General features: G+C 53.4%; 1 protein-coding gene across 1 annotated transcript; it reads left to right on the plus strand.

The window, feature by feature from the left end:
* Positions 1-1,020: 1,020 nt before the first annotated feature.
* On the plus strand, positions 1,021-10,840 carry AP2S1 (adaptor related protein complex 2 subunit sigma 1). The gene is made up of 5 exons (XM_004767509.3): positions 1,021-1,170; positions 5,425-5,574; positions 9,795-9,908; positions 10,283-10,342; positions 10,485-10,840. The coding sequence occupies exons 1-5, from the start codon at positions 1,168-1,170 to the stop codon at positions 10,584-10,586; spliced, it is 429 nt and encodes a 142-aa protein (XP_004767566.1). The 5' UTR covers positions 1,021-1,167; the 3' UTR covers positions 10,587-10,840.
* The last annotated feature ends 2,689 nt before the right edge of the window (positions 10,841-13,529 follow it).

The following is a 13,529-nucleotide window of genomic DNA, read 5'->3' on the forward strand; positions in this document are numbered from 1 at the left end:
GCTGAGTTAGGAAAGCATTTGGCCTATTCGAGTAACTGAAAGGAGACAACTGTACCTTCTGGATAGATGTAAGAAGCCCCCCTACTATCTGATGTATGTTAACAATGATCTTTCATGATACTAACTAGTATTTATTGGGCTCTTGCTCTATGTCAAACACAATCGATAAGTACTTTGGAAACTTAGAGAAGCTTTAAAACAACCCTACCGACATGACCCCTTGATCCCTCCGCTTTACAGATGAAGAAATTGAACTAAGATTGGGAGTTGTCCCAAAGTCCCCCAGCTAGGAATTGCAATGGGAGGATTTGTACGCAGTTCTGACTCTCGAAAACGTTCTCTTAACCCACTGTCCATCATCCACAGGGAAACGCACAACATATTTTAAACAAAGCACTAGGTGAGTACCTAAAGACTTACCTTTAGAGCTCCCACAGCACAATTTCTTACTTTAAACTACTATTTCCAGGGGCGCCTGGATGGCTCAGTGGGTTAAAGCCCCTGCCTTCCGCTCAGGTCATGATCCCAAGATCCTGGGATGAAGACCCTCAACGGGCTCTGGGGCTCTCGGGCTCTCTGCTCAGCAGGGATTCTGTTTCCCCCGCCTGCCTCTCTGCCTACTTGTGATCTCTGTCTGTCAAATAGATAAAATCTTTTTAAAAATTGTTTTAAAAATAAAATAAAATAAACTACTATTTCCAGCATGCCCTTCTCGCCTTGGGAGGATGGGGCGGCATGGGAGGGGGGCCGGGGGAGCGGCATGGAGGGGCGGGATTGGGGTGTACGGGTGGACGCAGGTCTAGAGGAACTACATTTCCCAGAATGCAACACTCCGTTGCTGGCTGTCACGCATGTCGTGAATTGTAGTCCTCGGGAAGAGACTTTCACCCCCAACTCCCGGCATGCATTCAGGGTCAGTACCGTGTGGTGGGAAAAGGACAGTCGCGGGGCAGGTTGGGAAACGGGACCGGCTCTTTTCCCAGGCTTGCAGCCCGGGGGAGCGAACGCATTCTTGAGACTACAGTTCCCAGTGACCTGTGCGCGAGAGGGCGGGCGAGTTCTTCTGCCGGAAGTCCGCTCTAGTCCTGGGTCCACTAACTGCTGCGAGAGCAGGAGCTGCCCAGGAGCCGCGGGACCGGGGCCGCTGGGGTCCGGACGGGGGTCGCCATGGTAACGGGGGGCGCGCCCACGTGGGGGCTGGGCGGAGGGTGGGCCCACGTGCAGGTACTGAAGGCTCGGTCGGGTACTGACAAGCTTCCCCTGCCGTGGTGCGATGGTTTGGGCCGGGCGCGGGCTTTCAGGATTGGGGCCGACCAGAGGCCCGGGAAGGGGGAAGCTGGACGGTGATTCCGGGCGCGGGAGTGCACCGGGGGCCTCGAAGCCAGGGGACATTAGAGACGGGGTACCGAGGGGAGAGGGCTGTGCGGGAGGGAGACATTGGAGATGACTGACAGGATGGGGGTTGAAGTGGGGAGGCAACTCGAGAAGCGGGATCTCGGAGGTGAGGGGGGGGAGTTGGAAATGGGGAGGGGGCGTCCCAAGAGAAAGGCGTCTCAAGAGAAGAGGCTCTTCTGCCAGGCTCTCTTGGAGTCTGGCAGGATAGTTGGAGAAGAATGGGAGACACTGGGACTGGAGAGAAGGGGTCTTTAGAAGCCGGAAGCTGACATCGAAGGCAGAGGGTGTGTTGAAACGGGCGGGGTATTGCGGGTGAGAAAGAGAATCTCAAGGGTCGAGACTGGGCACTGCAGAGGGGAAGTAGGTTACCATAGGGAATGGGGCTTTAGAATCAGGGGAAGTGTGCCGCAAAGTGGGAGAAGGCTTGGAGGTAGGGAGTGGATATTTGAAACAGATGGGAAGCAGTGGAATAGGTCTTTACAAGAAGAGGTGCCTTGGGTAGGGAGCAAGCATGGAAGTGGGAGAGATGGGATGGAGTTTCTGGAGCAGGGACTGGGCTTTGGATCTGCCCCCACCCCCGCCCCTGGCCCAGGGTGGGTCTTTGGACCAAAAGCAAGGATTCTTGGAAGGGAGCTGGAAAAAGAGAAGAATGGTGGTGGGTTTCAGAACAAGGAGGGAGTCTCCCCCACAAACAGGGTCCTTGAAGGCAACATGTGACCTTTGGAACAGGGGAGATGGCCTTGGCATCAGAGGAGTGATATCCCAAGTAAAAGGCCTTCTAAGGCATGAGAGAGGGGATTGAAACCCAGAAACTGGAAGTTAAGGGGAACAACATGAGGGGAGGTGCCTTGGAGACAGGGAGGGTTGGGAGGCATCCAGAGGGAACATCAGAGGGGTGAGGCCGCAGGAGGGAAGAGACCTCTCAGGGTAGATTCCCAGAGATGGAGAGATTCTAACTGGGAGAAAAAACAGAAAGAGGTGTTACAAGGGAATTTGCTGGTAAGAAGCAGGGCTCTCCCTCAAACCTTTTGGGTCTCCTTCCATATGCTCCTTATGTCTCTGACTCTGCCCCCAGGTTGTGGCATCCTGGTGGGGGTCCTCCCTCCCCACTCACCACACCCCTGCCAGGCCGGTGCCCTTTCCCTTCCTACCCAGGATCCCTGGCCTGGTGGGAAGTGGTTTTCCATGGCTCAGCAGAAGGGGTTCTTGGAAGGAGAGTGTAATATCCTGTTCCTGTCCTGCTTGATTGATTGGGGGAGGGGGGATAGAATATGGGAGAATGAGGCTTAGGAAAGAGAGTGGACTCCAGGAATAAGTAGGGGCTCCCAGAGGGTAAGCCAGGGTAAGGGGGTCCTGAGCAAAGCCTTTGGACTTCCAGTTATGCTTTGTGGCTGCGAGACTTCCTTTTTCTGAGCCTTGCTTTCTTTAAATGGGTAAACACATGCCCGTTTCAAACAGAACTAGGCCCAGAGACAGGCTTCCTAACTGGGTGAACTTGGGCCTTGGTTTTCTTCTACTAGTAGTAGTAGTACTACTACTACTTCTTCTTCTTCAGGTTTTGTTCATTTATTGAAAGAGAGAGCAGGATTGAGGGGAGGGGGAAGCAGACCCCCCACTGAGCAGGGAGCCCCATTAGGGGCTCAATCCCAGGACTCCACCAGGATCATGACCTGAGCTAAAGGCAGACGCTTAACCAGCTGAGCCACCCAGGCACCCCCGGCCTTGTTTTTCTTAAAGTCAAATGATGGTGAATTATAATACCGCTAAGAAGGAATACTTCTGTGACATTTAGCATATGCTAGTCACTGTGATACACCCCTTACATTTTATTAACCCGTGGGACTGTCTTATGAGGGAGGTGTTCTCCTTATGTCCATTATGCAGAAGGAGAAACTGAGGCCCAGAGAGGCTGAGTGACTTGCCCAAGGACATACAGCCAGGAGTGCTAGGATCCATTCAGGCTCATAGAGTCTCTGTGCTTAGCCACTTGGACAAATGTGTCTCTGTCACCATAGTGCATTGTATGGAACGATCAGGATGTAATGGGCGCTGTGCTAAGCACTTCTGGCATTAACTTGTTCCCTGTTCATAGTTGTAGGGTTGACCTGGCTTTTCAGAATCATAAAAACAAATTTCCTAGCCCTCACTGCTGATAGATACAGCTAACATGGAGCGTGTGATCTAAGCCAGGCACCGATCCGGATACCTTTCATCTCTTATTTTTATCTTGTCGCACCAGTTACATCTCTTGAGAAATGACAGGTGCTTTGGGAAACCGTTTAGCAGTGGCTGAAAAAATTAGACGTACCGTTACTGTATGGCGCAGCAATTCTCCTAGGTATGTAGCCAGGAGAACTGGAAACACATGTCCAGGTAGAAGCTTGTACATGAATATTTGTAGCAGCCTTATTCACAGTCACCAAAAAGGGGAAATGACCCAAACGTTCGTCTCCTGATGGATGGATAAACAAAACTGGTCTATCCAGAGGAACGTAATTCTGCCATAGAAAGAAAGGAAGCAGAGACACGAGCTGCAATGTGGTTGAACTTAGAAAACGTTGCCCAGGGGCGCCTGGGAGGCTCAGTGGGTTAAAGCCTCTGCCTTCTGCTCGGGTTGTGATCCCAGGGTCCTGGGATCGAGCCCCGTGTCGGGTTCTCTGGTTGGTGGGGAGCATGCTTCCTCCTCTCTCTCTAACTGCCTCTCTGCCTACTTGTGATCTCCCTCTGTCAAATAAATAAATAAAATATTTTTTTTAAAAAAGTTAAGTGAAATAAGTCAAGCAGAGAGAGTCAGTTATCATATGGTTTCACTTATTTGTGGAGCATAACAAATATCATGGAGGACAAGGGGTGTTAGAGAGGAGAAGGGAGTTGGGGGAAATTGGAAGGGGAGGTGAATCATGAGAGACTATGGACTCTGCAAACCAATCTGAGGGGTTTGAAGTGGTGGGGGTGTGGGAGGTTGGGGTAGCAGGTGGTGGGTATTATAGAGGGCACGGATTGCATGGAGCACTGGGTGTGGTGAAAAAATAATGAATACTGTTTTTTCTGAAAATAAATAAATTAATTAAAAAAAAAAGTTAAAAAAAAAAAGAAAGTAAACGTTGCCCAGTGAAAGAAGCCAAATACAAAAGGCCATGTATTACATGATTCTGTTTATATGAAAATGTCCAGAACAGGTATAGCCATGGAGACAGAAACATTATTGGTTGCCAGGGGATGGGGTTGGGGGTGAAAGGGAGTGGCTATTAATGGATGGGGTTTCTTTGTGGGGTGATGAAAATATTCTGGAATTAGTAGTGATTTTTGCACAAGTGTATGAGTATATGAAAATCCACTGAACTGTATACATCTCCAAAAGGTGAATTTTTAAGAATTGGTAAGTAAAAAGAGGAAAAAGGGGGCTCTCTGGGGTTCAGACGGAAGAAGTCTGAAATTCAAACAGTTTTTTTTTTAAGTTTTTACTTATTTATTTAAGTCATCTCTACACCAAACACAGGGCTCGAACTCACACCCCGAGATCAAGACTCACAGGCTTCTCAGACTGAGCCAGCCAGGCGTCTGTGAAACTCAAACATTTATTGAGCGCCTGCTGTGTGCCAGCTACTGAATTAAGTTTATAAACATTTTAACCTGCACGACACCCTGCCAGGGGAATGCCTGGGTGGCTCAGTCTTAAGCGTCTGCTTAGAGGTGGATCCTCTAAGGGAACTCATTTTGCTGGTGGGGAAACTGACCTGAAGGGGGCGGACCCTTTGTCCAGGGTCAAGCAGAGGATAGTGGAGCCCCGGCCTCAGAGCCCTGGAGCTGACAGGGGAGTTGACGTGTGGAAGCAGTCATCCCCCTGGGGTGTCGGGACCTGGGGCGGGAGTAGGTGGCCAGCCAGCTGGACTGGCCTCAGGCTTGGCGGAGAAGTCGAGAGCTGGAGGGTGGGGACCCTACTTACCCAGCGGGGCTGGGCAGGGCCGTTGGGTGGGCCAGCACCTGTCCTGGCTGCTCTCATTTCCTCTTCCTCCTCCTCACCCCCAGATCCGCTTCATCCTCATCCAGAACCGGGCGGGCAAGACGCGCCTGGCCAAGTGGTACATGCAGTTCGATGATGACGAGAAACAGAAGCTGATCGAGGAGGTGCACGCCGTGGTCACTGTCCGAGATGCCAAACACACCAACTTTGTGGAGGTGAGGCCCTGCCCTCAGTCCCCACTTGCCTTTTTCCTCTGCCCGGCCTCTGACCGCTGCAACCCCTCAGACCCTCTTTCCTTCCTATGTCCATTCCCTCAACATGCTTTTATTTATTTATTTATCTGTTGTTGTTGTTGTTTTTAAGATTTTATATTTATTTGTCAGAGAGAGGGAGAGCACAGGCAGGGCGAGCTGCAGGCAGAGGGAGCAGCGGCCGCCCTGCTGAGCAGGAGCCCCGATGTTGGACTCGGGGCTCTATCCCAGGACTCCAGGATCATGACCTGAGCTGAAGGCAGACGCTTAACTGCCTGAGCCACCCAGCTGCCCCTCTCTGGTCCCTTTAAATCAAGAAGGCTCTGCCTTTAATTTACATAGCATCAGCTGGGCTGGTTGTCCCATAAATCCAACACACATTTGTTGGGTGTCTGCTGTATAGCAGGCACTGTTCTAGGCATGGGTCCCTGCCCTGGGAGAGCTGATGTTCTGGTCGGAGGGAGACTGAAAGTAAAGACAGTGTCTAGTAGGTGGTGAGAGGTGCCAGGGAGAAAAAGCAGCCGCTGCAGGAGATGGAGGGGCTGGGGTGCGTGCACTGGGGGGTTGGTATGCAGGTGTGAGTGATTTCTATAGTAAGTCTGCGAAAGGTAACAGTGGAGCCAAGGCCTAAAGGAGTTGGAAGAGCAGAAGGAGAGGATATCTGAGAAGGAGCACCCCAGACTTAGGGAACAGCAAGTGCAAAGGTCCTGAGGTGAGAACATACTGGGGCATTCCTGGAGTAGTAAGAAGGCCAGCATGGCTAAGGTGCTGTAAGCCAGAGAGGGGGGCTGACACAGTCAAGGAGATACCAGGGACAGATGGCAGAGGGCCTCGTGGGCTGCAGGGAGGACCAGAGTCCTTGTGAGTGAGGTGGCAGCCTTGGGAGTCTTTTGAGCAGAGGGAAGACATGGGCCAATTTAGGGAAGAGCAAGCTGAGGATGAAGACCAGGAGTGAGGCATCTGTTCACACCCCGGCTGAGAAGCCGAGAGGGGGTAGTGAGGCCGAGTGCAGAGAGGGGGCGGGATGCCGTGATGTGGAAGATTCTGTACACAGGGAACAAGGAAGGCCGCGGGACTCACGAGGGGAGGGACAATCGGCAGAGGGGAGCAACGGAGAGAAGAGCAGCCATGTCTAGAGGTGGGATGTGAGGAGGTAGAGAAAAACCAGCAGACTGGGGGGGGGGGGTCCCAACAGCCCAGAGAAAAGGATTTCCAGCAGGGATGGCTCAGTGGGTTAAGCCTCTGCCTCTGTCTCAGGTCATGATCTCAGGGTCCTGGGATCGAGCCCTGCATCGGGCTCTCTGCTCAGCAGGGAGCCTGCTTCCTCTGCTCTCTCTCTGCTTACTTGTGATCTCTGTCATCAAATAAATAAAATCTTAAAAAGAAAGAAAGAAAGAAAGAAAGAGGTTTCCAGGAGGAGGATGGAATGAGGGGCCTTGTGGGGAGCAGGGTTGGGAGGGGTGAGCTGGCAGAGTGAGCAGGCCCACTGCCCTGGGGTGTCCTGGCACCAGCGCCATGTGGCCTCCTACACCGAGTGCCGAGGGACCAGGAGCGGGTCATTGAGGCAAGCTGGTTAGATGAGAACGTCCAATGGGGGCCTGACACGCAGATCTCAGGTTCCTCGCAATGCCAGGCCATCACTCATTCATGATGACCCGGAGAGGGTAGGGCTGGGATGGAGTGGCGGGGTGGGGGGAGGGCACCTGACTCAGCCTGAGGGTCCAGGAGGGCTTCCCGGCAGAGGGAATGCTGCAGGGGACAAGAGAGAACTGGGGACTGTCAGGAGGAGGAGACACGAAATAATGTCTCTCTTACAAGACTGAGGTCAGGGGGCGCCTGGGTGGCTCAATGGGTTAAAGCCTCTGCCTTCAGCTCAGGTCATGATCCCAGGGCTATCTGCTCGGCAGGGAGCCTGCTTCCCCCCTCTCTGTCTGCCTCTCTGCTTACTTGTGATCTCTGTCAAATAAATAAATAAAATCTTAAAAAAAAAAAAAAAGAAAAGAAAAGACTGAGGTCAGGGCAGGCTTCCTGGAAGAGGGCTTGTGAGAGCAAAACCGAAGGATGAGTGGCCAGCGAGAAAGGCCTAGGCCACCCAGACTTTCTGCCTCTCATTTGTTCACTCGTACACATCCCTTAGTACCTGCTACCTCCTGTATTGCTGTGCTAACTGATAACGACAAACATAGTGACTCAGATCAACACGAATTCGTCGTCATAAACGGTTCTTGAGAGCAAGTGTCCGAAATGGGTCAGCAGGGCCGGGTTCCCTCTGCCGGCTCTGGGGAGCGTCTGTTTCCTTGCCTTCACCTGCTTCTTGAAACCTCTCTCTCTGAGCTGCACTCTCCTGTCTTCCTCTTTCCCTAATGGGGACCCTTGTGATTACTCTGGGCCCATCTGGAAGATCCAGGGTCCCCCCCCACATCTCAAGATCCTTAGCTGAGTCACACCTGCACAGTCCCCTTTTGCCATGTAAGTTCTCCCGTCCACAGAGTCTGGGGATCAGGGTGTGGACCCCTTCCTGTGCAGGGTCCTGCTGGGGACACAGTGATGACAGCCCCAACTCACAGTCCAATGAAGAGACCGACCCATCCCCAGGCAGTGACGCCTGGGGACATGGACACAATGGCAGGTGGGGGGACGGAAGGGTGACCTGCCCCAGCCTGCAGGAAGAGACTTATCTGAGACTATGTAGCCAGAGAAGCCAGGAAGGTCTGAGAAGCCCGCAAATTGACAACCAAGGTGTTGGGACAAGCAGGGAGGGTGATAGCGGGAGAGGGAGAATTTCAAGTTTAAAAAAAAATGGGGGGCAACTGGGTGGCTCAGTGGGTTAAAGCTTCTGCCTTTGGCTCAGGTCATGATCCCAGGGTCGTGGGATCGAGCCCCACATCGGGCTCTTTGCTCAGCAGGGAGCCTGCTTCCCTTCCTCTCTCTCTGCCTGTCTCTCAGCCTACTTGTGATCTCTGTCTGTCAAATAAATAAATAAAATCTTTAAAAAAAAAAAAAAATGGAGCGCTGCTCAAGGTCAGCTGTGACATTGTCAAGGTCGGTGGTGGCATCTCCAGATAATTTTCCTGTCCTCTCAGCCTGCCTTAAACCCTCTCCTCCAGAGCAGGGACCTTCAAACATTTTATTGTGTGTCTGTATCAGTTAAAAAAAAAAAAAAAAAAGTAGGCGCTTCTTGTTGGCTCTGTCAGTGGAGTGCACAATTCTTGATCTCAGGGTCATGAGTTCGAGCCCCATGTTGAGTGTGGAGCCTGCCTTAAACAAAAAAAAAGTAGAGTTTGCATCCTGATACATGCTTATTAGTCCACGGGTTATGTGGGGGAATTACTACAGTAATGTCAGAAAACATCCTCAAAGTGCAGAAATTAACAGAATGAGCTGGGGGTAGAAAAAAAGAGGCCTAGACATCAGGGACTAATGTTGACTTTCGCCGTTGCCACCAGGTGGCGACAAAACGCGCGCTCACCTAGACCCAGCGTGGGGGACTTGGCCCATTTGAGCCAAAGACACTGTGCTTAGCAAACCAGAGTGCCTGTTTGTATGTCTGTCTCTTAATCTTCTTCCCCACGTGCATAAGGTTAGAGTCTGCGTCCTTGGTCCGTATGTATTTATTCCTGGGTTGTGTGTGTGTTCGTTAGTGTAGAAATAGTTGTTTTGTATTACAGCTCAGTTCGAAGTCGGGCTGGGCCTATCTTGGTTCCAGGCGGTGACCACACTGCTCTGCACAGAGCCTGCCTCACAGGTGGCGTCTGTGCGTTGATGGCATGTTAGTTCCTGACTAAGGACTTCGACTTTCTCTAGAGGCGACAAGCAGGGAGCCATGGTGGGTGTCATGGAACAGCCCAGCTCCCTCTCAGCTCCGGGCTTTTTCTCATAAGCTGTTCCCTCAGCCTGGAGCACTCCTATTCCTTCTCCAGGTCTCAGTCCGGATGCCCCCCAACCCCCCTCCAGGAAGCCCTCCTGGGTCAGCTGTCCACACTAGTGATGACAGAGGATGACTGTCTCTCCACTGGACCGGAAGCCCCGGCAGGGGAGGGCCAGGCCTGTGTCAGTCACCACTGTGTCCCCCACACAGGGCCAGACAGAGCAGGGCCTCAGGGACCACACGTGGGGTGAAGGACCCTGCCCAGCCCGCTGGGTCCTGGGCATGCCCCGTTGCTGACAGCCTCTCTGCCCCACAGTTCCGGAACTTCAAGATCATTTACCGACGCTACGCCGGCCTCTACTTCTGCATCTGCGTGGACGTCAACGACAACAACTTGGCCTACCTGGAGGCCATCCACAACTTCGTGGAGGTGTGCGGATGGGCTCCCCGGGGCCCAGGGGTGCCAGGAACATGCCTTGTCTCCCTGCAGAATGCACAAACCCCGCCCAGCCCCCTCACCTCCCCCCCAAGGGCAGCTTCCCTGTGCGCACACGGTGCCTCTTTGTCTCTCCTCCTCTGTCCGGTCTGTCTTTTCTGCCCTCCTCGGCTGCTATCTGCTCGTCCTTGTTCTTGTTTCTGCCTCTGGCTGTCTTCATCCACTGTCTCTTCCTTCTCCCTCCCCCTCCCTCAGTTCCTCTTGGTCCCTCTTCTGGTCTTCTGCCATCTCTTTCGGATGGTGACCTTGGCCCCCATCCAGAGCGTCTGCCTCTGCCCAGCTCTCACCGTCTCTGCCTTCTCCCCCAGGTCTTAAACGAGTACTTCCACAATGTCTGTGAGCTGGATCTGGTGTTCAATTTCTACAAGGTGGGCTTCCTGGGGAAGAGGAGGGCGCCAGGAGGGCAGGGTTTCCGGGGTCCAGACCTGCATCCGTTGCAGGGGTGGGAGTTGTGGGTGGGGGGTACCCCTCTCTCATGCCGGGGTCTCCCCACACTCTCCCTTCGCTCAGGTTTACACAGTCGTGGACGAGATGTTCCTGGCCGGCGAGATCCGCGAGACCAGCCAGACGAAGGTGCTGAAACAGTTGCTGATGCTCCAGTCCCTGGAGTGAGGGTGGCCAGCCCCTCCGGCCCGGCCCCGGCTCCCTGCTCGCCCCCTTCTCCGGGCCGAGGCCGCCCAGCGCCTGCCCTCCCCAGGCCAGGAGGAAGGCCCCAGCTGGGCCTGGGCCACTGCGGAGGGGACTGCACCCCACTGCCTCTGGGCCCGGCTGTGGGCGGAGGCCAACTCGTGTGAACCGAGTAACCGTGCCGTTGTGTGACGCTGTGAGTGCGTGTGTGGAGCCCCCAATAAACCCGTGGTCCCGCCCGGCCTGTGTCTCTGAGTGCTGGCCAGTCGGACCTAGGAGCTGCAGGCCCTCGGGACGCCCTGCCATCGGGGTGTCTGTCAGCTGGTGGACAAACACCCCTCGGCGTGGGGAAGGCCAGCCACCCAAGAGTGCTCGAACCTGCTGCTGCCCCTAGAGAGCCCCTGAGCCTGAAATGGGGGACGGATTTAGACCCTAGGTATTGGCCACTAAAATAACAACACTCCTGCCAGCCCCTGACGGCACCAAGCGTTCCCAAGCATTAGCTCCCCAAACCCTCACAAGATCCCAAGGAAAGGACCGTTAGGAGCCCCACTTTCCAGGTGAGATCACTGAGGTTCAGGAAGAGGAAAAGACTTGCCAAAGTCATGTCGCTAGCATGGTGAAAAGCCAGGTCTGTTCAAAGCCCGGGCTTCATTATTTTTAACCCCCAGACTGGACGGCTGGCCTCTTGCCTCGGTCTTCATCTTGAAAATGGGTTGGTAACGGTTTTGATCTCACAGGGTGCACTGGAGCATGAAGATAATGCTAGGAACGTTTAGGAGGTGCCTGGCGTTAGTCAGAACACATTCACTCCACAGACATTAAGTGCCTGCTGTGTGCTTGGCCCAAAAGGGGACAGCGAGCGCTAGTTACACTGATGATTATTTCAGACGTGGGAATCTGGCCTGCAGAGGGGACGCCTCCACAGATACGGCTGTCACAGCAGCGTGTCTGTTTCTCCTGCCGCTACAACCCGTTACAGCTTCAACCAACAGGGACAGGCGACTGGCCACCTGGGGTTGGAGGCACAGGACGAGACCCAGATACGCAGCTGGGTGAGGGGATGGGAGTGGGTCAGGGGAACGTGCTGCAGTTATCAGGACCTGGCGAGTGGGTTACCTGCAGCCGCCATGACACATGACCACAAAACCGGCGGCGTGAAATGAGAAATGGAGCCCCTCACCATCCTGGGGGCCCGAAGTCCGAAATCAAGGCATCACGAGGGCCAGGCTCCCTCCCAGGACTGGAGGGGATCTTTCCTTGCCTCTTCCCTCCTGACATGCCCTGAGTGGGGGCCACACACCAACCCCCATCTCTGCCGCCCTCTTCCCAGGCTCTTTACTCTGGGCCTGTACCTCTCCCTTTCCTTTCTCTTGGAGGCACACTGGCCATTGGGTTTAGGGCCCACCAGCATAATCTGTGCCATTTTAGCTCAAGGTCCTTTAACATAATTACATCCCTAAAGAGCCATTTTCCAAATAGGGTCATTTCCACGGGCCCCAGGTCTGGACCTGTTTTGGGAGGGCACCACCCTCAATCCCTAGAGTGAGTCTGAGAGACCACGGGTCATCCAGGAAAGGCGATCAGGAGGCCTGTGGACACCCGGGCCTGAGGCTCAGGGAGGGAAGGACACATGGGACATTGTGTGCTTTCAGCAAATGTTTCTTGGGCACCTGCTATGTGCCAATCACTGTTTAGCTGTGGGGAGGGCACCAAAATGAGCAGGATAGGTCTCCTGAGGGTGATGGGGCCATGCCTAATTAAGACAACAGTGGGTATGTCACAAAGTCAGGAGTGTTGTGGAGGCAAGTAAAATGGGGCAGGGATGGCTCTGCTGTTCTAGATGCTGGTCAGGGAAGCCTCTCTGGAGGAGGTGATCCTGAGCTGAGGGCAAAAGGGGTAAGAGAGGGCGCCTGGGTGGCTCAGTGGGTTAAAGCCTCTGCCTTCGGCTCAGGTCATGATCCCAGGGTCCTGGGATCAAGCCCCTAATTGGGCTCTCTGCTCAGCAGGGAGCCTGCTTCCTCCTCTCTCTCTACCTGCCTCTCCACCTGCTTGTGATCTCTGTCTGTCAAATAAATAAATAAAATCTTAAAAAAGGGGGGGGTAAGGGAATGAACCATGGCAGATTTTAGGGGACAAATGTTCCAAGCAGAGGCATAGCAGCTGCAAAGGCCCTGAGGCAGAACATGCAAATAGGACAGCATGGTGGATTCAGAGTGGGCAAAAGAGGCAGTGGAGGTGATGTGCTCAGAAAATAGAGGAATTAGGGGCGCCTGGGTGGCTCAGTGGATTAAAGCCTCTGCCTTTGGCCCAGGTCATGATCCCAGAGTCCTGGGATTGAGCCCCACATCCGGCTTGCTGCTCTGCAGGGAGCCAGCTTCTCCCTCTCTCTCTGCCTGCCTCTCTGCCTACTTGTGATCTCTATTTGTCAAATAAATAAATACAATCTTAAAAAAAAAGAAAAGAAAAAATAGAGGAATTGTGGGTGGTGGGGCAGAGAGGAAGCAGGTGGCAGTGAGCCTGACAAGCTGTGGTGGGGACACTGGTTTTTTTGTGGGTGAGACGAGAGCCACAGGAAGGAGTTTGGCGAGTCTGGGGGGAGGGCAGTAACAACTTTACTGAGATATAACTCACATACCACACAAATCACCCACTTTGAATGCACAATTCAGCAGTCTTCAGTATACTCATGGGCTTGTGTTACTGTCACCACTGTGAATTTTAGAATATTTTCATCATCCCAAAAAGAAACCAATATCATTAGCTCTCACCCCTCAATCCCTCCATCACCTTGTCCCAGCTCTAGGAAAATTACCAACCTGCCAATCTTCTTTCCGTCTCTGTGAATTTGCCTGTTCTGGACATTCCACTGAAACAGAATCATACCATCCATGTGGCACTGGAATGCCCTGTGCCAAGGAGGGACGA

Source organism: Mustela putorius, unplaced genomic scaffold (genome assembly GCF_011764305.1).
Source record: "Mustela putorius furo isolate JIRA1106 unplaced genomic scaffold, ASM1176430v1.1 tig00000196_pilon_pilon_pilon, whole genome shotgun sequence".
In the NCBI taxonomy this organism is placed as follows: domain Eukaryota; kingdom Metazoa; phylum Chordata; class Mammalia; order Carnivora; family Mustelidae; genus Mustela; species Mustela putorius.